At 43.2% G+C, this 25,296-nt stretch overlaps 11 protein-coding genes across 11 annotated transcripts; 5 read left to right on the top strand and 6 right to left on the bottom strand.

Annotated features, from left to right (window-relative positions):
• Positions 1–805: 805 nt before the first annotated feature.
• Positions 806–1,363, top strand: IL334_007736 (uncharacterized protein; the record flags this gene model as incomplete). The annotated part of the gene is made up of 1 exon (XM_062939426.1): positions 806–1,363. The coding sequence occupies one exon, from the start codon at positions 806–808 to the stop codon at positions 1,361–1,363; it is 558 nt and encodes a 185-aa protein (XP_062795477.1).
• A 47-nt stretch (positions 1,364–1,410) lies between these two features.
• Positions 1,411–2,089, bottom strand: IL334_007735 (uncharacterized protein; the record flags this gene model as incomplete). Its single annotated transcript, XM_062939425.1, has 2 exons — positions 1,411–1,748; positions 1,825–2,089. 2 exons carry the CDS (start codon positions 2,087–2,089, stop codon positions 1,411–1,413), a joined length of 603 nt encoding a protein of 200 aa, XP_062795476.1.
• Positions 2,090–6,084: 3,995 nt separating this feature from the next.
• IL334_007734 (uncharacterized protein) lies at positions 6,085–8,207 on the bottom strand (the record flags this gene model as incomplete). Its single annotated transcript, XM_062939424.1, has 9 exons — positions 6,085–6,208; positions 6,585–6,689; positions 6,747–6,875; positions 6,937–7,100; positions 7,163–7,358; positions 7,419–7,595; positions 7,657–7,934; positions 7,989–8,054; positions 8,112–8,207. The coding sequence occupies 9 exons, from the start codon at positions 8,205–8,207 to the stop codon at positions 6,085–6,087; spliced, it is 1,335 nt and encodes a 444-aa protein (XP_062795475.1).
• Positions 8,208–8,535: 328 nt separating this feature from the next.
• On the top strand, positions 8,536–9,975 carry IL334_007733 (uncharacterized protein; the record flags this gene model as incomplete). The annotated part of the gene is made up of 3 exons (XM_062939423.1): positions 8,536–8,768; positions 8,838–9,300; positions 9,355–9,975. 3 exons carry the CDS (start codon positions 8,536–8,538, stop codon positions 9,973–9,975), a joined length of 1,317 nt encoding a protein of 438 aa, XP_062795474.1.
• A 108-nt stretch (positions 9,976–10,083) lies between these two features.
• On the bottom strand, positions 10,084–11,915 carry IL334_007732 (RuvB-like helicase 2; the record flags this gene model as incomplete). The annotated part of the gene is made up of 8 exons (XM_062939422.1): positions 10,084–10,363; positions 10,424–10,662; positions 10,721–10,939; positions 11,010–11,210; positions 11,273–11,395; positions 11,453–11,523; positions 11,581–11,778; positions 11,846–11,915. The coding sequence occupies 8 exons, from the start codon at positions 11,913–11,915 to the stop codon at positions 10,084–10,086; spliced, it is 1,401 nt and encodes a 466-aa protein (XP_062795473.1).
• A 359-nt stretch (positions 11,916–12,274) lies between these two features.
• Positions 12,275–13,913, top strand: IL334_007731 (uncharacterized protein; the record flags this gene model as incomplete). Its single annotated transcript, XM_062939421.1, has 5 exons — positions 12,275–12,891; positions 12,963–13,060; positions 13,113–13,404; positions 13,479–13,575; positions 13,632–13,913. 5 exons carry the CDS (start codon positions 12,275–12,277, stop codon positions 13,911–13,913), a joined length of 1,386 nt encoding a protein of 461 aa, XP_062795472.1.
• Positions 13,914–14,663: 750 nt separating this feature from the next.
• IL334_007730 (uncharacterized protein) lies at positions 14,664–16,409 on the top strand (the record flags this gene model as incomplete). The annotated part of the gene is made up of 5 exons (XM_062939420.1): positions 14,664–15,039; positions 15,289–15,398; positions 15,481–15,658; positions 15,769–16,294; positions 16,367–16,409. The coding sequence occupies 5 exons, from the start codon at positions 14,664–14,666 to the stop codon at positions 16,407–16,409; spliced, it is 1,233 nt and encodes a 410-aa protein (XP_062795471.1).
• Positions 16,410–16,591: 182 nt separating this feature from the next.
• Positions 16,592–18,846, bottom strand: IL334_007729 (dihydroxyacetone kinase; the record flags this gene model as incomplete). Its single annotated transcript, XM_062939419.1, has 7 exons — positions 16,592–17,143; positions 17,205–17,290; positions 17,373–17,669; positions 17,767–17,965; positions 18,041–18,240; positions 18,307–18,462; positions 18,528–18,846. The coding sequence occupies 7 exons, from the start codon at positions 18,844–18,846 to the stop codon at positions 16,592–16,594; spliced, it is 1,809 nt and encodes a 602-aa protein (XP_062795470.1).
• Positions 18,847–19,558: 712 nt separating this feature from the next.
• Positions 19,559–20,293, top strand: IL334_007728 (ribose 5-phosphate isomerase; the record flags this gene model as incomplete). Its single annotated transcript, XM_062939418.1, has 3 exons — positions 19,559–19,568; positions 19,662–19,898; positions 20,022–20,293. 3 exons carry the CDS (start codon positions 19,559–19,561, stop codon positions 20,291–20,293), a joined length of 519 nt encoding a protein of 172 aa, XP_062795469.1.
• Positions 20,294–20,693: 400 nt separating this feature from the next.
• Positions 20,694–23,957, bottom strand: IL334_007727 (uncharacterized protein; the record flags this gene model as incomplete). The annotated part of the gene is made up of 9 exons (XM_062939417.1): positions 20,694–20,890; positions 20,957–21,058; positions 21,158–21,250; positions 21,330–21,514; positions 21,592–21,632; positions 21,695–22,861; positions 22,931–23,422; positions 23,512–23,752; positions 23,863–23,957. The coding sequence occupies 9 exons, from the start codon at positions 23,955–23,957 to the stop codon at positions 20,694–20,696; spliced, it is 2,613 nt and encodes an 870-aa protein (XP_062795468.1).
• Positions 23,958–24,493: 536 nt separating this feature from the next.
• IL334_007726 (uncharacterized protein) lies at positions 24,494–25,295 on the bottom strand (the record flags this gene model as incomplete). The annotated part of the gene is made up of 5 exons (XM_062939416.1): positions 24,494–24,551; positions 24,611–24,694; positions 24,754–24,822; positions 24,879–25,059; positions 25,187–25,295. The coding sequence occupies 5 exons, from the start codon at positions 25,293–25,295 to the stop codon at positions 24,494–24,496; spliced, it is 501 nt and encodes a 166-aa protein (XP_062795467.1).
• Position 25,296: the final 1 nt, after the last annotated feature.

The following is a 25,296-nucleotide window of genomic DNA, read 5'->3' as shown; positions in this document are numbered from 1 at the left end:
CTATAACCAGGGAACAATAGGAATTTCCGTTGAATGCGGAATGCTTCCGATTATATAGGCTTGCGAGAGATGTTCTGAGCCGTTGTCATGAAGTCTAATACATTGTGTGCCGGTCTCCATTGTAGTGACTGATCGAGATAGTGAATCAACCTTACATCATGAGATGTGGCTCTTGGAGAGTGGTACGTCTACGCCCCCACGATTTTCTGCACAGCTACGCTCATAAAGCATGAACAATCTGAGCAGATTCCTCGGAGCTTCCAGCCCATGTACGTCTTGTAATGGAGTATCAGGTAATCTTAGCTGCCCGACTCTCGAAAGGACGCTCGCAATGATAGCACAATTTGCACTCCATTCAATTGTGTTGGCCATCATGCCCAACTGAATGGGCCTGGACTTTGTCTTGATATTGTCACTGCTCTATTTAGTCTATTATACCAAAGGTTCCTAAATCTGTAGCATAGCTTGTTCTATTATCAGGATACCATATAAAAGCCAATTCCATCAAGAGGAGTTATTCTACAAGGAAAAATACGCTCATAGGGTTTCCCTTCACAGCCGATTTAATCAAGGTAACTTGTCAAATCTTTCTGACCTGCTTCAATAAGGTCAATAGGTGAATCGTCATCATACCTTGCTGTTGCCTGAGCAAGGCTATTTTTAGGTCGAGAATGCAGTAGTCCACGTCAGACAACGCCTCCTGTCCAACTACAGTTGTCATGTCAACGATCACAGTTGTTGTTATTGTGTAGATCCACTGGTTCCAGGGGGTTCTCAGCCTCAGTGTCTGCCATTTTGGCAACAGATGAAGTCGTTGCGGATACATCAGACTGAGGTCTGGCAACTGAAGGAGTTCCTTTTCCTCTTCTATGCTCGAGATGTCGGAAGTTTCGAAGACGAAGCGAAAGGTATCTGCTTTACGGACTGCTTGTTCACTTGTTGGTCGGCATCACCAGTAGAAGGGACAGATTTGGCTTTCTTCATTTGTTTTCCGGATTTAGTACCGTGTACGAGGGATAGAGTGTCGGATGGGATATCACCTTGTCAAGCAGATGGACGCAGTGGTAGTTTGAGTGGTAGTTTGAATGGCAGTTCTCTAGAAATCGGTACGGAAAGAGCCAATGAAGACGAAGCAGCTGCTGGTACTGGATCAACTACTTTGGACTTCCCTGTGTCGAGTTTTCTCGCAGAAGATTCCTCCTTTTCGTTGGACGTTGCGACGACGTTACTGGAATCACCCTTCGTACCGTTGAAAGGCGCAGGAAGGGCTGCTGCACTGGGCGTGGAGGATGAAGCGCCGGTATCGTCGTTGACGATGCTCTTAGAAGTAGGAGAGATTGTCGAATTGGCCTTTTCAGGCTGAGACTTACCTTTCTTGGATTTCTTTGTCTTTGGACCTTGTTGGTCCTCTTAAATTGGGCGTTTCTGAGAGGGAGCCTGTCCTGGATCCGAGGGAGTAGATTTGGAAGAACTTTTATCCTCTTCCTCTTGAGCAGTTGAAAACGTACATGAACCAGAGCTGAAAAAGGGAAGAACCAAAAACTGTTCTACTTTTCTTCTTCGTTGTGTCTTGTCCTTCTCAGTGGTGTCACGCTTTTGAGGGGATGGAATTGTAGATGATGAAGAAGCATCCTTATCAGGCTCCGCATTTTGGTTATATTGTAAGTCTTTGACTGAACGAGTCCCAAGGAGGGAAGATTCAGCAGCATCGCGCTTGAGGTTGGCAGCTCGAAGTAGATTTTCCTCAACTGAATCCTTGACATAAGAAAAATTGTCCAATTCTATTGATTCGCCCGCAGAATTGCAAGATAACAGAGTAGTTACAGATAGGGTCCACAATGAACAAAATGGATGCTCTATGACAAGTCAATCCAGCGTTGATAACACTGGAGACCAGCATGACTCTTGCACCGTGTCTCTCCGTTGTGGATCCGGCCTTGAAAGGCGGATATTCACGAACAAAACCTTCCTCGCTGGGATCTTCCATAACCTGAGCGGGACGGTCTTGATCCATCTGGAACTGCGCCAATTTTGCCTCCTTTTCTTCTGGAGTTTGATCGGCGTCCATAATCGACACATAAACACCCATCCTTTCTATGTAGAGCGCCAAGAAAGCAGATGACATCTTCCACTTGTACGACACCAGAATTTTCCTCCTTTCAGAGTCTGATTTATTAGCATCCTCAAGCAAAATCTGGGAAATCCGCTGAATCAGAACCTTGTAAACGCCAGGGGTTTCGTGCGTATATTTCCAGGTACCGTAGATAACAGCATTTGGATCCCTTCATAAACGTAAACTAGTGGTGTGAAAGTTGGAATCACTGGTGTTGTACCTCGTCATTTGATCTTCATGTTGCTGCCGCTCGGCTAATGACACGTCCACAATGATTGAACGAGGTGCCACTGGTTGGATCGACGTTAACGGAAGCTTGCCTGGACCTAAACTCCGATGAGCTCGACGGATGATGTCGAACATGAATAAGCTTCGAAGTGGAATCATGACCTTGGTGTCGTATTCCAACATAAAGCTGGCATATCCATCTGAGAGCTCTTTATGGGTACCGTCACTGAGATTGAATTTGGGCTTGGAAGGACGGACAGACTTCCAGCTGACTGGAACTTGTTGAGCAACTTGCCGGTGAACAAACGATTTAGTGGAGTTTGTTGGAACTGGGGGCTGTTCTTTGTCGCTTCGTGGCTCTAGAATCTTGCGTATTTGTCGTACTATGGGTATCGGGGATGTTCATGGGAAATGAATGCCCTGGTGATGGACATTGAGAGAATAAATTCAGAAGAATGGTGAAGAACAGGTGTTGACGTGGTAAGCTTAACTCGGGGTCGTACTTGGATGATCCGGCATAAAGATAAATGATCTTCATGGGATCCATAGCAATTCCGCGTTCCCCAACTTGATCCAGAATCTTCTACGAGTTGATTTCTTTGTATGTAATTTTGACTGTATCTTGCCATACGGACTTGAAACCATTTTGCACCCAGACCAAGTGACAATTGAGACTGGATCATGTGCGTATAATTAGAGGACGGATCTGTTGAAGGTATTGAGATGTATGTGATACTGCGATACTCAAGAATGGATTGAGCAGGCTTGATAAAAAAACATCGATGATTGGTCCAAAGTGTTGTCGAACCAGTTTGCGTGACAAATGTCCTTTTAAGGGGACTTCGGGATGGAGAATGGATAAAGATTTGCGTTGAGTCGTCAATGCTCTGCCGGCATTGTACGCCCAAGGGCCATCTACATCACCGACGAATTGCTTTAGAGGTGGGTGACCACTATGCATTTCCCTTCGATCAACTGCCGATTTGAAACTGCATCCACGGCAGCGGCAAAAGGTTTATCTTCAATTGCTGGTCCAACCTTTTTGTCTTGGTGACACATATCATCCCAGTCGAATCTAGAATTGGCATATGCAGCACCGATATCTGATAATAATCCAGGTGGAATTGCTTGGTCAAGCGATGGCACCTTGTCGATCTCTTTCGAACTTCTATCATACTCTTCAAGCGTATTCTCATCTGCTTTGTATCAGCTGAATCAGCCTCCAAAATCGTCATTGAGAGCGGGAGGTGATTATCATCTCAGGTGTTCTTCGATATTGCCCACCATGACGTCCTTTCGCAGACGAAGTTGAGAGTCGGAACTGATGTTGATTCGATATGACAGATTCATGTCATTGTGTTAGCGAGATCGTGTATGAGAAAGTGAATGTGCAAAAAGCATAAAAGTATTATCTATGCTTATATGTGCCTAGTTTGGTCGGCATTACTGCACAGTGGTGTATTTCCGCTGAGTGGCCGATCGATCGCTGCAAGATTTACGTAATGTCGCCATTCCACACCAGACAAACGTGTATAAAATCTCTGCCTTGTTTCGATGCTTTCTGAAAACAAGCAGGCGCGAGCATCGATTAGGGGCTCTCATGGTGTACGTTCCTATGTGAGAAATCGTAACATAGAATGTTACCAAATTTGTGACGATTTGTGCCGACCGAGCTAGTGATTCAAAGTAGCTAGCTAAGAGGCAAATGGCAATATCCAGTGGGCCATCAGCATTGCTTGTAATTTATTGACCTTGCGCTAGGCCACGCGCTTTCTGTTGACTCGGTTTTCACGATCGGGAAGTCGTCATTTACTCACGTGAACTCGAGCAGACTCACTATTTTGGTCTCTGTCTTGGGAACCCGTAAGAAGGCTGACGGCAACTTTAAAGCCATGATATATTAAGCACGGGCATACGCTTATACTCGCAGAAGAATTAAGGTTGGCGAGTTTTCAACAACGTACATGTGCCCATCGATAGAAACCATTCTTCTCTGTTTCTGACATCCTGAGCTTCCGTCACTCGCCTCGGGATCGATACATAGACGGTACAGCGTTGATAAGGTAATCATTTGGCTAGTGACAAACAGTGCCCGCCTCAAACTGGAAACCAAGACTGAATTTCAGCAGCAATCATGAGTCGGAACATTGGAGATCAAAGGCTCCGCTAAAAGATATGGTTAGGACCATCTTAAAACATACGTCGGACGACACGAAGGGATGGATAGGAAAGTTGGTTCCTTGAACTTCGCATTATGGTGCATGTCCGTTCATATTCAGTACCTGTGATCCTGCTGTGGCGACATAAATCGGCAATACAGAAGAGTTTTGAGGACTTTCTCCAATAACTGTCGACGCTGGCCCATGCTCAAGCTACAACCGCTGTGCATCGACATGGTAAGCGTTATTCGGTCTCAGGCAATATCCTGTTCGGGCTCGAATCCTGTGTTGACCCTGTTTCTGATAACGTCTCTACCTGTCTGCCTGAGTCCGCGTTCACATCATCACTTCTGATCAATGGCGGCACACCGCTCAGTTTTACTGAAGAAAAGCCTTCGTATTTTCCCTTCGGAAATCGAACAATGTGACATTCTGCAGGTTACGATCCAGAGCGGCGATTTTGTTGGTCAAAATCCTCAAGGTTACTATGTTTTGTGCATTTTCATTCATTTGTCGATAGAGTAACCATCAGCACGCCTTCGAGCGTGATCCTTGAGCTGACAGAGTATGAGATAGTAAGCGGAATGAATGATCCACTAAAGAATGTAATATTAGCATTCCTTATTTTTGTTGTTTAGTCCGTTATTGAACTGCTATTTATGAAAGGATTCAGCGAATTATTCCGTCATGCTTTAGCCTGTCTTTCGTATCTGCTAGCACACGGTTTGAAGACTCGACCTGACCCTATGATCAGTTCGGAGATTCCGAGGTTGGCTGGACAATTCAACTCGCCCTGATCTTGCAAGCTGCTAGCGTCATGGGTAAAATAACTGCTCGACCATGTACGTACCGTATAAATCTGATGTTTTCAGGTTGTGCCCTCCGGGATAGAGGTCGATTCCAGAGTTGTGTTATGAGCTTGAGTGCCACACTGATGTGGCAAGACAGTATTGACTGACAAATGGTATTTGTGAACCTCAGAACAGAACAGAGCGACACAGAAGCTGAGGTAGACCATGTGACCAACAGCAGCATGACAACAAGGTGCAGACATCTCTAGGTAGCTGGATGAAATGGAACATGGAATCACACAGATGATTGTGAAGATCCAGTCCTGGGGCTTGGTTTTTGGACTATGACAGTTGTGATGAACAAGAAAACAATAAGGGTTTATGGCCTAGTGGTGTGGGGTCATGAGAAGTAACTTTGCTATACTGTCTGACTTGCGAAATGATGCAGCTGTAGAATAGCAATGCTCGGTAGCTTTGATGTCAGGAACATCTAGCAATGCGAGAGATTACCGGGGAGTGACTGTCATATCGCTATGCTGCTATCATAGCCACCACCTTGGCCCGCCCGTTACCGCGCTCGAAGGTTTATCGCTCGATTAGGTAGTATGCCTCTGATAGTTTCATGTACTGTCTGTAGTGAAGGATACTGAAATGGTCTTTACTGTTTGTAACACAACGCTCCATGATCAGGTACGTGCTTGCAGCGGGAACGCAAAGGAGGCAAAAGCCACAAATCTATACATGCGTACAACTCTCTTGCCCAACATATCTTGCCTTCAGCTATTTGAGTAGCTTACTTTGTCCAGTGCTGGGACATCAATCTTTGTACGGTCATCAAGGCTTGATATCTGACATCGGCATTTTCGTGTCCCATAAGTTCCATCACTTTGGTCTTGCCGTTGAAGTTATCGATGGTTCTACACGAAGGTGATAGTCAGTCGGAAATTCATTTGATGGTAGGAAGATTCACCGCGCAGAAGGGTCAAGCAGTAGATTGAAAAGGCTGAGGCCTAATAAGCAAGAGGCATCAAAGTCGGGCGTAAGGGCAACAGGGTAGAGGGTCGGGAGGTGGACAGCAGTAGTGGTGGAGAGCGAGAAGGACGGAGAAATGGTGCAGAAAGCGGAAGAGAAGGGGGACGAGGAAGGGGAAGGGGGGAAGGGGGGAAGGGGAAGGGGAAGGGGAAGGGGAAGGGGAAGGCTAGGAAGAAGTCACAGCTACGGACAGGCAGAGAGAGGGAGGAATAAGGGGTGTCCAAATGCAAGAGCGCAGCAGCATTCCGGGCATTGACTCACCTCTTGGATTTATCACCACCCCATTTGACGAATTGGCCTATATCGTGCACTGCGACAGCAAGCACCAATGGGTCTTTGGAGGTAGTTACGAGTTCCACCAGTCGTCTGAAGGTAATACACGCGTAAGCCAAAATAGCGTTTGTTAGAGGGGCGAAGACTTACCTGATAGCTTTTCCATCTGATTCTTGACCAATTCGCATACCGTTCTCCTTCCAGAAATCTTCGGTCTCATGAGCTGGTGACCAGACTAAATGGCCAGACTCAAGCTCTGAGATGTATTCGTCATATGTGCTGTTTTGAAAGCGTCAGGACCCATACAAGCCAGACTACCTGCGTACGCATGTGTGCTTACCTTAAACCTTCGAAGCGAGTTTTGAGTTCCCCGTTGAGATACTCGAGATCTTCTACAATCTCTTCGTCGGACCATTTTCGCGATTGTAGAGATACCACGAAAGGTAAAAGCTTGGATGTGAACATTGATGGTAGATTGTGCGAGGGTGCGATAGCGAGAAGGTTCTGAGTGCCGACATGTCAGCTACATGTTGGATACTATTGGCGCCATCGGCAGTTCAACTCACTCGTAAAGTTGCAACCACAACTCTCGTTACCTTTTCTTTTACAGCTGCCTTTGCGACATTAGTCAATACAGCTACTATGTCATATTTCTTATCCAATCCTTCCGCAGCTACTTGTTCGAATGACAATTGCCAAAGACAGCATATTGCCCAATATTGTGCTTGAGGATTAGGATTAGATTTGAGCGACTTGATGAGACTACGTTTTATAGCTATCAATTGTGGATCATGATATAATGGCTAAAGGTTGCACACGTACCCAGAAATGCAATTCTCTTCTTGCCACACGGCTTGTCTGAATTGTTTCCTACCCAATACAGCGCCAAGGACTTGGGCAGCGACTTCCCATAAAGGTAATCTGCTTCCATTCAACAGCCCTTGAAGTGAAACGAGAAGCGTAGGAATAAGCGTTTGGGGAAAAGGTTTTGGATCGGTCCTAATTAGTCAATACCCATGAGCTATGATCTCTTGGACGAAGCGCGAGAATATAAGCTCACGCAATCAGCAAAGCTAGTATCCTCAGAGAACCTAGAACAGCGAATTCTTCTTCCATAGATAGACATTTCAACAAAGGACCATAAGGATCTTCCGGATTCACAGGAGAATTCAAATCATGGTATAGATGTATGGTGGATGAATCTGAGAGCATATCGCTTATGGAGACCAGTACTGCCTGCACTGTATCTACTCTTTGAAGTTTCCTCAAAAGATCGATATATAATTTAGCATATTGTGGACCTTGCGTAGCGAACACAGTTGATCTTTGTCCTTGAGGCTGAGACCTACGTTAGCAACATAACAATCGTGTATCGTTTAGACAGAGACCTACAAGCTTGTTGATTGATTTTAATAATGATAATTCATCGGCGGAGAGTAATTTAGCTCGTTGATAGCCCTATCATCATGAATAAAATCAGTATACGTCCATATCCGTTAAAGCGAAATCGCTCACCTCCCATGGTACAGGTTTTGAGTTGATTTTGTTCGACTGATCGTCTAGATAAGGCGAGAAGAAGGGAGGAGGAATAGGGGCGGCGACAGCTGTCATTGTGCTCTAATAATTCTCAGGCAGCTGTGAATATGTCAAGACGAGATGAGTGGGATATAGCTATGAAAGGAATTGAACATGAATTCAATCATCCTCTTCCAGACTGCTTGCTAGCGTCATTCAGGTGTCCCAGTACTTTGAGCAGAATCAGCCTTACGTAAAGAGAAGTAAACTCCCTCCACGTGAGCACCACGCTGTGTCACAGACAACTTTGCTTGTCCCACTCTCGCCACCTAAAACATCGTATATATTCCACTTGCACCATTCTACCCCTGTCCATTCTTTATCCTACGACACCCATCACATCGAAAAGGGCAGCTGGCTAAAAATGTCCCAGCCGATCTCATTTACTGTCAGGCCGCCTTCCTCGGCTCCATATAGACCTTCACCCTTGGGCAACGGAGGGTCTTTCAGAAATAAGGTTGGTCCACCTTCAAGGCGGCTGTTCGAGAATGGTCATGAATCAGAAGATGAAGATGAAGATTTTCATTCAAGCGGAAGGCATTCAAGTAGACCGAGGGATGAGAAGATCGAAGGTTTCGGAAATGGCAGAGTGTTAGGGTATGTCATGTCTACCTCTGTTCCACCTATAGACCGGGAACCTCAGCTGATTTGTGTTTGGAATGGCAGAGGCGAAAAACCCGCTGGACCTCTGGTTATTCCAGCTTTGCCAAATAAAGATTGGAGAAATGCAGCCACAGCCTCCTCTTCATCACGGAAAGCACCATCCTATCGACCTGAGACCAAAGACTCAAAAGAAACTGTCGAAACACACGAACGGACTGGTGACGGTCCTCAACGTTCTGGTCTTCGTAAATTGGATAACATAGATTATAATGATGGGTACTCAACAGTGAAGATTGAACACGTAGAAGAAGCACCAACCGACATCTCAGTAAAAGAGGAAGAAGAAGCGCCCTCTGTCAAGAAAGAACCTTTAACATTGGAAGAACAAGCTCTACAAGCTATTTTGACAGGAGATGTGAAAACAGAAACTGAAGAAGAAAGATTACAGAGGGAGTTGGTCATATCGTCCAACAATTTGACCGAAGAAGAAGCTTTCAAAAGGGATATAGATGAACTACCGGAGGAAGTAAGTGAATCCGATAATAAGCGAAGAAGTATCGCTGACAACATTGGTACACAGTCAACGGCAGAAGATTACGCAGCTATACCAGTTTCAGCATTTGGAGAAGCAATGGCTAGAGGAATGGGCTGGAATCCAAGTTCAAAAGAAGGAACCAAAATTCACGAACCAAAATTACGTCCTGCTCTATTGGGTCTAGGTGCCACTGCCTTGGAGAAACCTTTATCGCCAAGTAGAAATGGTAGTTCATCAAGTTCCAAAAAACCTAAAACCACTAAACGAGACAGTATGAAGTATAATTTAGGTGAAATATTGATCAAGAAGGAAAAAGAAGGTTCTTCTTCTGGTGTCAGTACACCCAATGGAAGTAGCAGAAGGACAAGCCCAGAGAGCGACAGTAAGCGAAGGAGGGATGATGATGATATTAGAGAAAGTAAAAGATACGAGACTGACGAAGAACGAGCTAGGAGGAAAGCTAGAGAAAGGGAAAGAGATTATGAAACGGATGAGGAGAGAGCTAGGAGGAAAGCCAAGGAGAGAGAGAGAAGGGAAAGGTATGACGGCGACAGAGATAGAAATGGTAGTTACGATCGAAGGGATAGAGATGACCGGGATAGAAGAGACGATAAGGATAGAAGGGACAGATATGATAGAGATAGGGACAGGCGACGTGATCGATAGGGTAAATCTCTTGACTGTGAATAATCAGATGTTACTTGTAGCTTTTATGTAAATCGGTACAGGAAACAAAATCATAATTATGATATACATGAGTGGGTTTCATATACTCTATTGATCAACTTGCATTCCATTCGAACCGATTTCTTCAGTTTCACCGAACATCATTCCAGTGGTTTCCTTTGCGTACTGAGCAGATCTTTCAACGTCACAGAAATACTTGTATGCTAATCTAACATCTTCTACATCCACTTGAGGTGATTTTCTTCTTTGCGCTATAAGGTGAGAAGGAGCGATCAAATTGAGCGAATAACGTAATGAAGTCTGAATACCCATTGTAGCTAGAAGATCCAAAGATTCAATGGAGAGTTTTACATCTTCTTCTTCAGCTCTACGTGACAGGTCATACTATCAGCGAGAGGATCACATCAATTGAGCGAATCATGCTCACCTTATCTTAACAATCTCTCTGATCTCATCTTCGTCATATTTCTTTGTTGAGATGATCAACATTCTGTCCAATAAATCTACCGGAATACCATGAGGTGATTTGTATTTTGTACCTCTTATCCTTGTTATACCCCTATTTGATGCCATGACTACTAAAGGTGCTAACTCGTTCTCCATTGCTCTATTTAAGAAAGAGAAACATTCTATATCTAGCATGTGCACTTCATCTATGAATAAGACCTATATCAAACGTCGTATCAGCGACGTGACTTTTGCGTGATCTAGGAGGAAGACTTACACCTGGAACAATTTCGGCTTTACCCTCTTCCCTCCATTCCGCTACTTTGGTGTTGATCTGATCTCTTAACTCAGGCTTGATCTCTCCAGTATCACCAGCAAACAAAGCTAAGAAACCCTGTGTACGAGAGTTGATAACGTCAATCTCATGTAAAGATACGGTGTGAACGACTTCCTTTCTATTTTGAAGTTCGCCGTCTGGACATGCGACGAATCGAGTCTATACAACAGCAAGCGGTTAGCTCATCCTTCCAAGGGATACGTTCACTATAAATGATACCTCGACTCACGTCTGCTCCCATGGCATCGTAATCTTTTGCTCTACCGAAACTTCTACCCAGTTTCGATATTCTTCCTGAAGCCTTGTCTATACTGACAACATCGCCCGCCAAAACCTTCTCTTTCTGCAATTGATCAATCATTTTAGATCCTAAATCATATACAGTCTCCATATCCGTCGTTTTCAGTGTCAATCGACCTGTCTTCGTTGCCTATTACGCATGATTTTCTTAAGCCATGCACGATATCACGAAGGAGAAAACAGCCTGCTCACCCCGGTAACACTTCTGTCAACTTGGATTTCCACTACTTCACCTTCAATCAATTCAGTCTCTTCCTTTATTCTCACTCCAATCGCACGTCGGAAAGCTTGAGTCAATGATTCAGTTTTTGACATCTACGAAATCTTTTTAGCTCGTGTAGTTGAGTGGTGTGATCTCTTAGCACAACTCACCTCCAATGAAAATACTTCAGATGCAGTCAACATGACAAATGGTACATCTGATCCTAAAGTTTGAGTCATACCTGATCGTTTTCAAGAGTTAGCATTTCTGTAAATCACGCCTACAGTAGAAGGCGTACCCATTGCTAGAGCAGTCTTTCCTGTACTTGGAGGACCAGCCATTAATATAGCTCTACCTGCTATTCTACCTTCTTGCACCATTTTCAATATGACACCAGCAGCTTTTCTTGCTTTACCTTGACCTATCATTCCTTGTGAGTTCGCTCGGGGCTCGAGGTTGGAGTCGAGGCCCAGACCATGAATATGAGAGTGGGCACCTGACCATGTCCCAGTAGGGTCAACTTGAAGCATTATGTCAAATGCATCAAAGCTGAAATCACCTACCAATACGTTCCATCTTGGTGACATCTCGGACGGAGGAAGATTGAAGGGATATATTGGCGGCCTGTGACATGAGTGTCAGCTTTGAGAATGGGAACTCAGACAGGTAGTCGCTTCGATCAAGCTCACCATCTTGTCTGCGTCTGCTCGCTTGATAAGATTGTCTATGCTAGAATGGGTGATTCTGAACAAGGAAGAGAGAACGAATGTTGCTGTCACTCAAAAGAATAACCAAATAACCAAGTGGAGGGTGAAAGGATGAATTATGTGGTACTGTTGAATATTTTTCATTCAATATTTATTCTCATTTTATCCAAAGATTTCCAACGTCCACTTTTGCTCGAGGTCTGTTTTGCACATATGTTCAATGGATATTCGATACTTCATTCGACAATGCAATCTGCAGAACACCACGACAGCAATCTATCAAACATGTCCGAAGAAGGGGCAGAAAGCAAGATGGTCAAGGTCAAATCTGGTCGAACTCCCGAACAGCAAGCAGCCAGAGATGCTCGAAAGGCAGCTAAATTAGCTAAACAGGATTTAGCTGAAGATCCTTCCAGTGTCAACCAAGAGGTTGACGGCGAAGACCAAGCTGAATCTTCCAAGAAGAGGAAGAGGCCAATCGTAGCTGAGGGGGAAGAATTAGAGATCAACGTAGCTTTACCTGCGCCTCTATCAAAAGCCGAACTAAGAGCACAACGTAAAAAAATCAAAAGAGGAGAAGAAATTGATCAACCGAAAAAGAAAGAATATGAAAAACCTTATAAAGCTACCAAATCATATTTGGAGGAGCAAGAAAAGTTGAAAGGTGCTGACGGTGCAGAAAAAGGTGATGGAGAAGATGATGGGAAGATCGTCAATGGTGTAGGAACTAAAAGGCAAAATTCAATCTGGATCGGAAATTTAGCTTTCAAAACTACGGTTGAAAGTTTAACTGATTTTTTCGAAAATGGTATCACTGAATCAGGTGGAGTTGGTAAAGGATCCATAACAAGGATAAATATGCCAAAGAAAAACGCAAGAGATGGTTTTGCGCAAAATAAAGGGTTAGTCTCATCTTTTTCTTTCAAATTTATTTACATTACCGTGTTACTGATCATGGAAATGCTTTCCTTAGATTTGCTTATGTCGATTTCCGTTCACCTGAACTACAAGCTCTGGCTGTTGGCTTGAGTGAAAAGTTCTTTGAAGGAAGGAAACTGTTGATCAAGAAGGGTAAGTATGATACTCTTATTGATATCCACATAAAGGCTGATCCCTGTCGTAGGTGACGATCACGCTCCTACGCCGAATGCTCGAACACCTAAACCACTATCTACCAAAGCAGAAGACTTGGGTTCTTCATCACGAAGACCAGAAACGTCCTCTGTGTATATGGGAAACCTACCGTTTGATGCAACAGAATTGGCCATTCGTGATCTCGTCGAGGGGAATGCCGTTGAAAGAGAGGGTATAGAGACAGAAGAGGGTGCGGATGAGATTGCTGAAAGAGGTGGAAAGAAAAGTGGTTTGAAAAAGGTCAGATTAGGTGCTTTTGAAGATACAGGAAGATGCAAAGGGTACGTTATTCATCATATCAACGATACATCGCCTGTCCGACAGTCTACCATCATAGCTAACTAGCCTTTCACAGATTCGCATTCTTAGATTTCTTGTCATCACGTCATGCCAAAGTCGCTTTAGCAAATAGGAAGAACCATTATTTCAATGGTAGACGGCTAACTGTGGAGGTGAGTTCATGATGATTCTCCTCATCAATCATGCATGTACTGATTGTTTTGTTCAGTTTGCCTCTGAAGAAGCGGCCAAGAGAAGCGGTGGTATAAGGTCAAAACCCAAGACTGATAAACCCAAACGATTCTACGAATCTACAAATGCTGAAGGCGAAGCTCCAGCCGCACAAGGCAATGACGGAGAAGGTGTGCCTGCTCCAGAAAAGAAGAACGATAAGAGAGGAAAGAAATGGGAAGTCTCTGGTAGAACTGCACCTGGTGCAGCTCTTGCCATGGCTAAGAGGCAGAATGTGGGAATTCTGGAGGGAGCAGGTGAGAAGATTACTTTTGATTAGATGATGGTATATTTATACGTCGTTGCCCTTGATGGATGTGCTCCATTGTCCACCTTTGGACGCTGCTGTAATATAGTCATATTCATGCATTGTGATGTGGTACCAAGAAACACCTTTCAGCGCATAAATATGTTACAAAGATGGGAGACCCCACGTTGCCCATTCCATTAGAAATCTTTTGTAACACAGATTAGAAACCGATCAAGGGATTTCACTCTATCTTTTGTAATGGCGTATCTAAAATTAGTTGCATTTCATTATCGCATGTTACTCTTGCTTATTTATTGGAAAATCACCCATCTCCCACCCTGAATTACTCGTATTCGCGCATCTCCTCTTCATACCTCCCTCATCCCCATTATCCCATTTGATATCACTAATCAACAAAGTCTCTTGTATCAAGCTTATCGTACAATCGTATCGATTCACCTCAGTCAAACACAAGATAGACGTGCTCATCTCGCGTTCCGAAGGCATTTCATTGGTCCTACATGAGACGTTGAGATCATATAAGGAATTAGATTAGACGAGAACGTCTTCAGATTAAGCCCATCCAAGGTGCGGTCGATAGGTTGTGAGAGCCCGGCGATCCGTTAAGGACGCTGGGGCGATAGATCAGCTCGTGAGTGTCTCTCTTCTACGTGGCATACTAATCGTCTCTATGCAGAATATGCGAGCCGGGATCTGCTGAAGGTTCATTGCCAATGTTAATTGAGAATGGTTGATTGATCATGATTAAATGAAATAGCAATGTCCCGTCATTCTTCATCTTCCTCGTCTTCTTCATCACCAGCATCAGGAAAGTTATTCCCACATAACCATATTACGATACCACCACAATTTCATTCCATGACAGCTGGGGCAGGAGCTGGATTAGTAGCATCAATAACCACATGTCCATTAGATGTTGTAAAAACTAGATTACAAGCTCAGCAACATGCGTTGGGCTCGGAAGGCTACGAGAGTGTATCGAAAATAATGAAGAATATATGGAGATCTGCCGGACCGAAAGGGTTTTATAGAGGTTTGGGTCCTACTTTAGCTGGTTATTTACCTACTTGGGGTATATATTTTACCGTATATGATATGGTAAAAGATAAAGCGGGCGGATGGACTTTGTCAAATGGTGAGTTGCTTTCAATCAGGAGACAGTATTGGATGCTTCGAGGTGTGTCCTGGAAGTACAAGAGCGACCTCGATTACAAGGATATCTTACCAACGATATCGAGAATGATGGGAAGAAGAGTCAAGTAGCTCGGGAGCATGGGGAGGCTAGTCGATACGAGGATAGGCGCCAGAATAGAGGCCATAAACTAGCTCGACAAGTATGAAAAGAGAAGCAAACGTTGTGCTAATCCACCTGCAATTCACATAGGCCCGCTAAAAGGCAATACAGCGGTGGTACATATCTTCGCAGCAATGACAGCAGGAGCTACAGGAACGATAATGACAAATCCATTATGGGTAGTCAAGACGAGGTTTATGGTGCGTTGCCTTTCTTCATTGACCAATGATCAAGTCAGCTGTCATCTGGCATGCAAGCATCCGGCTAACACTTGTGGTCTAGGCTCAAGCAGGTGATTCAGATTCACCGTCCAGATACCGAACGACAGTGGGCGCTATAAGATCCATCTACAAAACGGAAGGATTCAGAGCTTTCTATAAAGGCTTATTACCTTCGTTGATGGGAGTCAGTCATGTTGCGGTTCAATTTCCATTGTACGAAAAGGCAAAATCATGGGCAGGTGAGTAAATCTGTATCTGAGCTATGAGGAAGGGGTACTGTGGAGCCGATAATGGGATATCAGGAACAACTGATTTGGAAATATCAATGCTGAAACATTCCCTGCTTCAGATTCAGGTGACGGAGATCATTCATCATTACCTCCCACAACAATCTTAGCCTGTTCTGCGTTCTCCAAAATGATAGCTTCATTAGTCACCTACCCTCATGAAGTCCTGCGAACAAGACTTCAGATCCGAAAATCATCTTCATCGACCCCATCCCCATCCCCATCCCCATCCCCATCTACGTCGCTTTCTAATACAAGTCGGTTACATTCTCAATCTATACCTACTGCTCCAACAAAACCTGGACAAACACATGTACCGTTATATTCACCATTAGTAACTGGCAACCAACCTCCTCCATCAGTGTTGGCATCAGGACCGTCATTAACACATCCTTTACCTAATCCGTTACCCAGAATAGAAGCTACAGAACCATCATGGTACCGAAAAATCATACATTCACCAAAAGAAGGCGGGATAGTTGATACTTTCATTTCGATAAAGAAGCAAGACGGCTGGAAAGGCTTTTATAGAGGTTTGAGCATAAATTTAGTTAGAACAGTACCTAATAGTGCTGTAACGATGTTGACGTGAGTGCTGTTGTCACAACCGGTTCTTGCTTTCCTCTGCATGACAAGCTAATCAAAATGAACCCCGGATAGATACGAACTCATCATGCGTAGATTATCATTACAACAAGAGTAGATTCGGACTATGCATATTAAATAATAAACGGATCTACTTTGGGCTACCAAGTGAATACCGGTACTCTGTTGATTCGTAACGGTCAGCTGTACAATTGAAAAAGCTAGTGCATCAATTAACATTGTTTACCAGGAAGAAAAAGAATCGAAACCCAACGGTACAAATTCCAACAAGAAACGAAATTATTGACCTGAGAAGACCTTTCCTAAAGCTTTAACAACTTCCACAAAAGCCATAGCCCCTGGGTCAGGAGGCATATCACCTCTTTCAGCACCGGTACCTGCATAGGCTGCTCTACCCATTTTAGCTTCTAACTTGACTGTACCTTCACCTCCTTTCGTACTATCTTCAACTGATTTTTGCAATTCACCAGATTGTGCCAATGTTTCTGCGAAAGGGATTAGGGCATCCATTACTGTACGGTGACCGACCCTGGCTGCTGTTCGTTGCTGCAAAGTGTCCAAAGCTTCTTTGGTTATCTCACCAAAGAATAAAGGTGTAACTTCTAGTTCAGGATTGGCTTCAACTGCTTTGATCAATGCCGTGGTTAAACCTGCGAGGAAAATCGAGAAAATAGCTCCGAGGGTTCCACCCATTGAATCATCGATTACTTGTGTTAAGATTCGGAATAATTGAACAAGATCACCATCTGCTCCTAAACCATTCTCAAGAGCTGAAAGTACACCTTTGGCTCCAAGTGCACATGTCTCTCCACAATCTCCGTCACCGACAATCTAATAGTGAAGTAGCGCTATCAGTGCTGAACTGGAATCAAGTTCACGATTGTTTACTTACCGTATCCCATTTGGTCAATTGTGGTTCTAAAGCTAATACGTTTTCAGCTGCAATCTTCATTGCTTCTCTAATCGGTTTAGGATCGACTACGAATCATTACAGATCTTTGTCAGTCACTGTGATTTCCACATCCTCGTTGTAAACGACCTAGGCCGATAATTAACTCACCGACTAATTTCGCTCCACCAGTATAAACCTCTTCTTTCTCTTCTTCAACTTCAGTGAATGCATCTTCCCTCTTTCTATTCTTCAATTGTTCAGGAAGAGGATATCTCTGGGATGTAGCTGGCCAAGCAGGAGAGTTGTGAGGAGCATCTAATAATTCAAGTAATTTCAAAGTCGAAACGAACGAATGTTCTTCTGACACATTAGTCAAATTAAGTAATGATAATGATATACCGGGCATATTCATTGCTCCCATAAATGGACCTTGTAAAATTCGGACTGGGTTGATATTTCTTGATTCTATATTAGGACCCCAACATTGTCGTCGATATTAGTTTAACCACCATCGATATATGTCAAATCACCATATAAGAAAGACATGGTCGGGTCAACTTACCGAGTTGAACCAAAACTTCATCTACGACAGCACCCATTTCTAATTCACTCATTCCACCCATATTATTGACTAATAAAACCAATTCATCGTCATCTTTGAATTTGACAAATGATCTTTCTGGATCATCTTGTTTAAGTAATAAATCCAATAATTTGGTGATCAATTCTTCTGGACCTGGTTGAGCGATATTGAATACTCCCTATACAGTATATCCCAGTTGTCATATATCAGCGTTTCTTCTTCTGGAGGGTATTCCAATTCTGAGTTGACTCACAGTCTCGTTATGCAAACCTAAACCAATCTCACATCTACCTTCTTCAATATGCCATTCACCATCACCACTTCTTCCTGGAACATGACAATGATCTAAAGCCACAGCTATAGAAGCTGTATTGGAAGATAAAGATCTACCCAAAGATACAAGTTGATCAAATTCCATATTCGCTTCTGATCCTGCTCCCATGATCTTGCACACTATGCATGTATTCAAAGATGATCAGCGAGAACACACCCTTCACAGTGTTCCATATGTTCACTCACCCAAGGTTATACCTGCGAGACATCTCCTACCTAGGTACTTTCCTCTTGATCGGGGCACCGATACATCATCTCCAACAACTACGAGTTCCACATTCTTGACTCCAGCAGATTGAGCCATTAATCTAGCCAAACCGAAATGAAGATTATCACCCGTATCTATGTCGCTCAAGTCAGTTTATGTCTGCTCCCCCACATCGACTAAGGATGTCAAGGAAACTTACAGTTGGTTATAACCAATATAACACCTTTTTCACTTCCAACCATTTTGATGGCAGCGTTGACTTGTCTTGCACTTGGACTGGCGAAAACATCACCTGCAACACTTGCATTCAATAAACCTTTTCCTACGAAACCGACTGTTCCGGGTTCATGTCCTGATCCACCACCACAAATCAAGGATACTTTGGAAGTATCATGATCTGCTCTATAAACGACTTTCAATGATGGGATGAGATTAAGGTAAGGATTAGAAGCTACAAGTCCTCTCAGTGATCGGAATACTAAGGTAGTATGATCTGGGAAGATGTGTCGGTCTGTCATTGTGACTATGTGACTTCGAAGATTGATCTTAAGTGTGTGATTTCGAAAACAAAGGTTGTCAATATGATCTTTTACTTGACTATACTGAACCACCTCGTAAGAAAGTTGATCAACTTATTTCACTGGTCTATGTTGTCATCATCCCGGGTACATACTACGAGTACTCTACCACGAGGTCAAGCTGCTCTTACTCCTGCTACAGTAGTACCTTCATTTCCTCCTTCTTCAATCGAAGACGTTCATTCGGCCCCATGATGTCCCGGACCGAGCGTCGGATCAAAACTGCCCCTGTGGTGGGGGATAAATCAGGAACCATCAAATCAAGACACGCCCCCGCAATTATTCCTCCGGCAAAGAAAGTGACCGGAACAATGACTTTTGCCCTATGATGAATATCGGACCGAAAGAGATCATGCACTTTTACTTGCTGTGTGTACCACTGTAACGCACTGTAACGGCGTTAGAATACGACAGACGTATGGCATTCTGTGGAGGGGAATGGGTGATTCATACGGTTGCCGGCGGAGAGTGTGCATGTTTGAAATCTAAGAAACCTGATGACTGCGTTCGTGTTGTATGCTGTAGAGAAGACAAACTTGTAACAATCGATTTAATCCATTCGAATCAACATAATACTGATTCGGACACATCTCATATTTTCCAAAACCATCAATCAATAATTCATCAGTAAGTCTGTCTGTCCATGTCGTCAATGTACAAAAGTACCTTGATACCTCTTTCTACTGTGATCACCAAATCGCCTCGATGAACCTGATTACACACCTGGACTCCACTTACACTCATTGAACCTGTAGTGGCTCAACCACCTTACACCATAGTCTTAGCTTGTGATGACGCGGGACACGATTACAAGCTTACTTTAAAAGCGTTACTCGAGGCCGATAAAAGAGTAAAGGGAGTTATCGATGTCGGTGTGAATAAGAACGATGAAGGGAAAGTTGAGAAAACTGCTTATCCACATGTAGCTGTGGATGCAGCTAGGAAAATCATTAAAGGAGAAGCTGATAGAGGGTTGTTGGTTTGTGGTACTGGTGAGTTCAAGTTGTAATCTTCCATCAGCGATAGATGATATAAAATAAAGGAGTTGGAGGCGATAGTTGATGGTGGCGAGAAGACGTACTGAACTGACCTGACCGACCCATTTGATTTCACAGGAATGGGAGTAGCGATATCCGCCAATAAAGTCCCCGGAATCAGAGCATCCGTAGCACATGATTCTTTCTCAGTAGAAAGATTAGTCAAATCGAATAATGCTCAAATATTATGTTTGGGTCAAAGAGTCATAGGTATAGAAGTCGCTAAGAAATTAGTTGGGGAATGGTTAGGTCATACTTTTGATCCTGAAAGCGCAAGTAATGAAAAGGTTAAAAACATTCATGATTATGATGGTTATGAATATGAAGCTGTTCCAGGAGGATGTAGTTAGAGTCATTTGCCTCCATTATGTCGATTATATCTGTAATGGTAAATGGTATGTATATTGATAAAAATTGAATGACATTCGACAAACGATAAACACCATCAATCTGATATTTCAGTAGTCATCCGAGCACTGTTCGCTGTTAACTCAAGACTTATCTCAATTTTGTGAGACATCGATTATCCGTTTCATTCCCATTCCAAATACACTTTTACAAATACAATCAAGAATTGACTTCAATATTATTGCGATCGCGAAAAACCAGAGATCCCTGAAAATTCTTATTTTACACTACTAAGATGACCTATTAATTTCCTCATTTGCACCTGAAATGTAATTACACAAGAGAGCACTTTTCCACAGATCGAATCATTCTTCATTACCGGTAGTCTTACGCTTTAGCATATCACCCAGTCATACCACTTGCTGGCGTTCCGTTGCTTCCATTCCCTGTAGGCATGCCTGTTCCCGCTGTTGTTGATATGAATTCTGCACTGCCATATCCGGAAGCAAGTAATCTCTCCAAATCGAGATTATTGGCAGGTGCGAATGACATATTCTCAACGGTATATCCAGACATGAGATCCGCTAGCCATAACGGAGCTATTAAAATAACATGACGATTTAGCATAATCCATCAAGAGGCTCGGTGATAATCGATGATCTTACTTGGTCCAGAAGCGGAGAAAGAACTGCTTCTTTCACTTCTAGCTATTGATTCCCGCATTGATGTTTCTGTTGCCGGTGCGACGTTCGATGGATGCGCACGATCTAAATAAGTTTGTTTATGATATTTAGTATCACGTCTGATATACGGATAATCTGCATATGAGATGAAGTGGTGTTCCCTTAGAAGGGTGCTTGACTCACCAGTAGTGAACCGTCTCAATAAGCCGGTATCAGGTAGACTGATGAATGTCTTCTTACTTGACCTTCTTTTGGTTGACTTCGGGAAACCTGAGCCTGTAGACATGTAAGACATGAGGTATCAGCAAATACTACTCAGACGTATCTCGATCGACGCAGCAAGCTCTCGACTCACGTTTTTCCAAGGCCTGAGCGACGTATGCTGCACCAGCCCAGTAGTCTTCCATGCGCTGACTGGCATTCAATAGAGCTTGGAAATTCTGCTTGGCCATTGAGAGCATTAATACGTCCGTTGGGTTTTGCGAAGACGGATCAGACGATGATATACTGAGTGAACGCATCTCATGCACGAATGCCATTCTATGGGATAAGACGATCAGCGTTGATGAATCTCATTTGTCTTGTTTCAACAATGTCAATTTATGACATAGACTCACGCTCCTACGAATAATGGCTGCGTGAGATATGGTGCTGAAGTCTATGAAGAGCGATACATATCGTTAAATTGATCATATTTCCCCAAAGCTCAAATCCACTTACATAACTCGTTGAATCTACTAGATCGGCGAAGACCATACATTCACAAATTTGTCTTGAACTTGCCAAACTCAATCTGATATTTCTATCCATGCTCTTATTCAAAGGCGTTTCGATTCCACTTGGAGATTTCAATAGATCAGGATGATAAACCAAAGCTAAAACAGCATTTGCCCATAAATGAATAGCTAAAAAAGCTCCACCATGACCACGATTATGTTGATGTTTGAAATTTTCAGCTGACCATCTTAAACTTTCAGGTAAAGTTGAATAAAACTGAACTAATCTTAATTGAAGATCTGCTAACAATTCAGGTAAAGGTTCAGTTGTATTTACCAATGTTCTTATTCTACCACGTCTTCCATTTAAAACGTTTGATATTCTTCCACATATAATCATTAGTTTGACTAATTGAACAAAAGGTATCGATTCGATTTCTTCCTGCGGGGAGTCAGGCAAATTTCTTGCTGGATCAGGAAAGAAATCTTCATCTGTTGGTAAAGGAATTTCAATTATATCTTCCGGTATACTTGCAGGTCTTCCAGTTGCAAAAGCTATTATCCTATCGGTAATGAATAGCGACCAAAATAACAACTTTGTTCTAATCTGATGAGCAGGTGATTCGTATAATTCGGAAGTCTCGTGTACACCTAAGTCAATTGCCATTCTGATTGACATTCCACTGTATTGCCATAAACCAGATTCTGAATTTTGTCCATAATTACCCCAAGCTAAGAACAATAACCCAGTGACCACATCATATGTAGGTAGATGTAATAATGGTATTATCAATTCTTGGGCTTTCGCGATGAACGGTGCTGCTGAAATAGTTGGATCTTCTTTACCACCTTGAAATCTTGCTCCCAAAGAACATATACAACATGCTAAAAATTGGGACATCGTTCCAGTTTCAATTCTTTCTACCATACGTTGATGACTTGTAGAAGGGAAATGTTGTGAACAGTGTTTGAGAAACAAAGAAAATAGATGTTTCCATACTTTTGGAAGCGGCATGCCAGAAGAATCGAACAATTCCGCTGATGGTGTGGCATATGATAATGGTGAATCTGCTTCACCAGGCTGAGGAGCTGCAAGAGGTGATTCTGCAGACCTCCGTTGAAGTTTTAACGAGATTCGATTAACTCCAGGGTGAATTGCTGTTGAACCAGACTATGTTTTGAAAAAGGAAGAATAGTTAGATCACATTCGCGCTCCGTTTGGTGATCCGAGTCAACTCACAAATCTGTAATAATATAATTCCAAGTCCTTGTCCTCTTCAGGATTGCCATTTATGAAAGCCATTTGATCTTCTAAAGCTGTCGCTAATCTCATATCAGCGGAAGGTGACCAATCCGTGGGTAAAGTCAACCCCAAATCAGCCATACTAGTTGACGGCACTGGGTTACTCGTGTTGCTAGTCATTGGAGGAGCCATCATCCCTGTTCCGGAAATAGATGTATTTGGAGGTAAACCGGAAAAGGATACATTGGACGCCGGTGTAAAAGTCGTGGTATTCTCAGGTTGTTGTGAAGTAGAGGATGAGAGAAAGTCTGGTACATCCATTGCAAGATTATCTGTTGGAATGGGTTGGGTCAAGTTTTGATTTTGATTTTGATTTTGATCGAAATCCGTTGGCCATAAATAGTTCGTGGTATTTGCTAAATTCCATAAATCTGCTGGATCAATAGATAATGAGAAATTCTGGTTATCGTTTTTCGATATAGAAGTATTCTATTACAATATTCCCCATATCAGTATAATTCACCTGAACGATGTGCCAAACGAATCACAATTTCACTCTAAAACAGGCGCCAACTCACATCAGCACCTATGACACCTGCACCACTTATTTTCTCCTTCATCCTAGCTTCTTCCATTTGTTTCTTTGTTCTCTTCTTTGCTCTTGCAGCTGGCCATTCACAAGGTACTCCCGCTTTCTGACATCCTTCACAAGTCGGTCTAACACCATTACATCTTATTCTCTTCGATCGACAGTAAAAACACGCTAATTGCACTCTTGTTGGTTCAGTCGAAGACTCCCTTGGTCGTTTTGAAGAGCTCCTATATGGTGAGAGAAGAACGACCGTGTCAAATTGTTAGACCGTTGAGGAAATGGTCCCTTGCAATATGTATAGCCTTGGATATGAACAGGGAAGGAAATGTTTACTTACCCTCGATCAGGTGAAGAAGGTCCAGCGTGATCAGAAGGCGATTCAGCCCCATAATTGAATTGAGTGAATTGATTCACACCTTGTGAATCATCCATCGTACGCTACTCGCAATTGCGACTCAGTACACACAAGGCGAAAAGTGTTGGTCAATAGCTTGTTACAGTTAATGGGAAATGATGAAAAGCATGGTGTTTTCATGTTATATTGCGGCCAAGCAGTAGCTTTTTGTTATTGGTATTCCGGCTCATATTCCCGAACCTTAATAACCCGGCAGTTTAGAGTGGAAATAACGTTATGAAGATCTTTCTCTCAACATGGACGTGTCATATGCATCGATGCAACGAAATCATTGTATTCATGTGAACTTCATGTCATATTCTCAAAGTTTCGCCTTGTTCTCGTCTAAAATGGGTGTGTTGTATACATGATAAAAAGAGACTGAAGACACGAACAGCGAGATATGTCTCCTCAACCGCTAAAATCGAGGGGATCCTTCAAAGGTGTGATAAGGGGAAAGAAACTATATTACAGGAACGTTGATCCAGCGAGCGAAGAGTGCGATGGATTTATCGGCTGACAATTTGATTTCCGTTAGCACAAAGGTGAGAGATATCATAGAAAGGATGTTGACCTACTCTTCGGCCCACTCGTTTTCCTTTCGGATTTGCTCTTCCTCCTCGGGAGTGAAGCTGAAAAAGAGGGAGTTAGTCAGTGTTCGAAAGAGCATTGGTTGACGAGATTGACTCACTCGTTGGTTATATTGAAAAGTTTTCGGATCTCCTCAGGGGTTTTGCCTTTAATCATGTTGGCAACAGTCTTACAGCCGACATCGCTGCCAGGCGAATATATGAGCTCCTATTCGGTCTCCATAGCAAGACATGGGCAACTTACAGAAGTGGTTTGATATCAAGATAGTTCGCAGCGAGAATGATCTCAAAGAGCATCTCTTGGTCCACTTGACTGAATTCATATCCTTCGTTAGCATCGACTTGTTTAGGCTGGAAGGGAGAGCTCACATCCATCGAGCGTCCCATTCACCGATTTCACTGGTCTTTCTTCTTGAATCATCCGCATCGTTGGACTCGGCAGCAGGAAGAGGTTCACTCTTATGATGATCGCAGTACTCGAGGATCTTGGTGAGAACTGATGAGGAGACGTTTGGAAGAGGGATAGGCATTCCTTCCTGATCACCGAGGTCTGGACGTCAGAGAAGAAAAAGACGATAACAATAGTGAGAATCAGCGATCATTCGGGTACATCTGCAACGGCTTCTCCTTCATCACATTGGTGATGAATTGACGCAGGGTCCTGCAGATGAACTCACCTTCCATCATGGATTTGATCATAGCTGATCTTTCAGCAACGATCTTCTCCACGGTGAATTGCTCATCGTCAGAAGTCTGGAGGATGACAGTCTTCTTTTGGTCGGACATG

Source organism: Kwoniella shivajii, chromosome 11, assembly GCF_035658355.1.
Source record: "Kwoniella shivajii chromosome 11, complete sequence".
Taxonomy (NCBI): domain Eukaryota; kingdom Fungi; phylum Basidiomycota; class Tremellomycetes; order Tremellales; family Cryptococcaceae; genus Kwoniella; species Kwoniella shivajii.
Note: the sequence above shows the minus strand (reverse complement) of the source record. Positions and strands in the feature narration are given on the sequence as shown.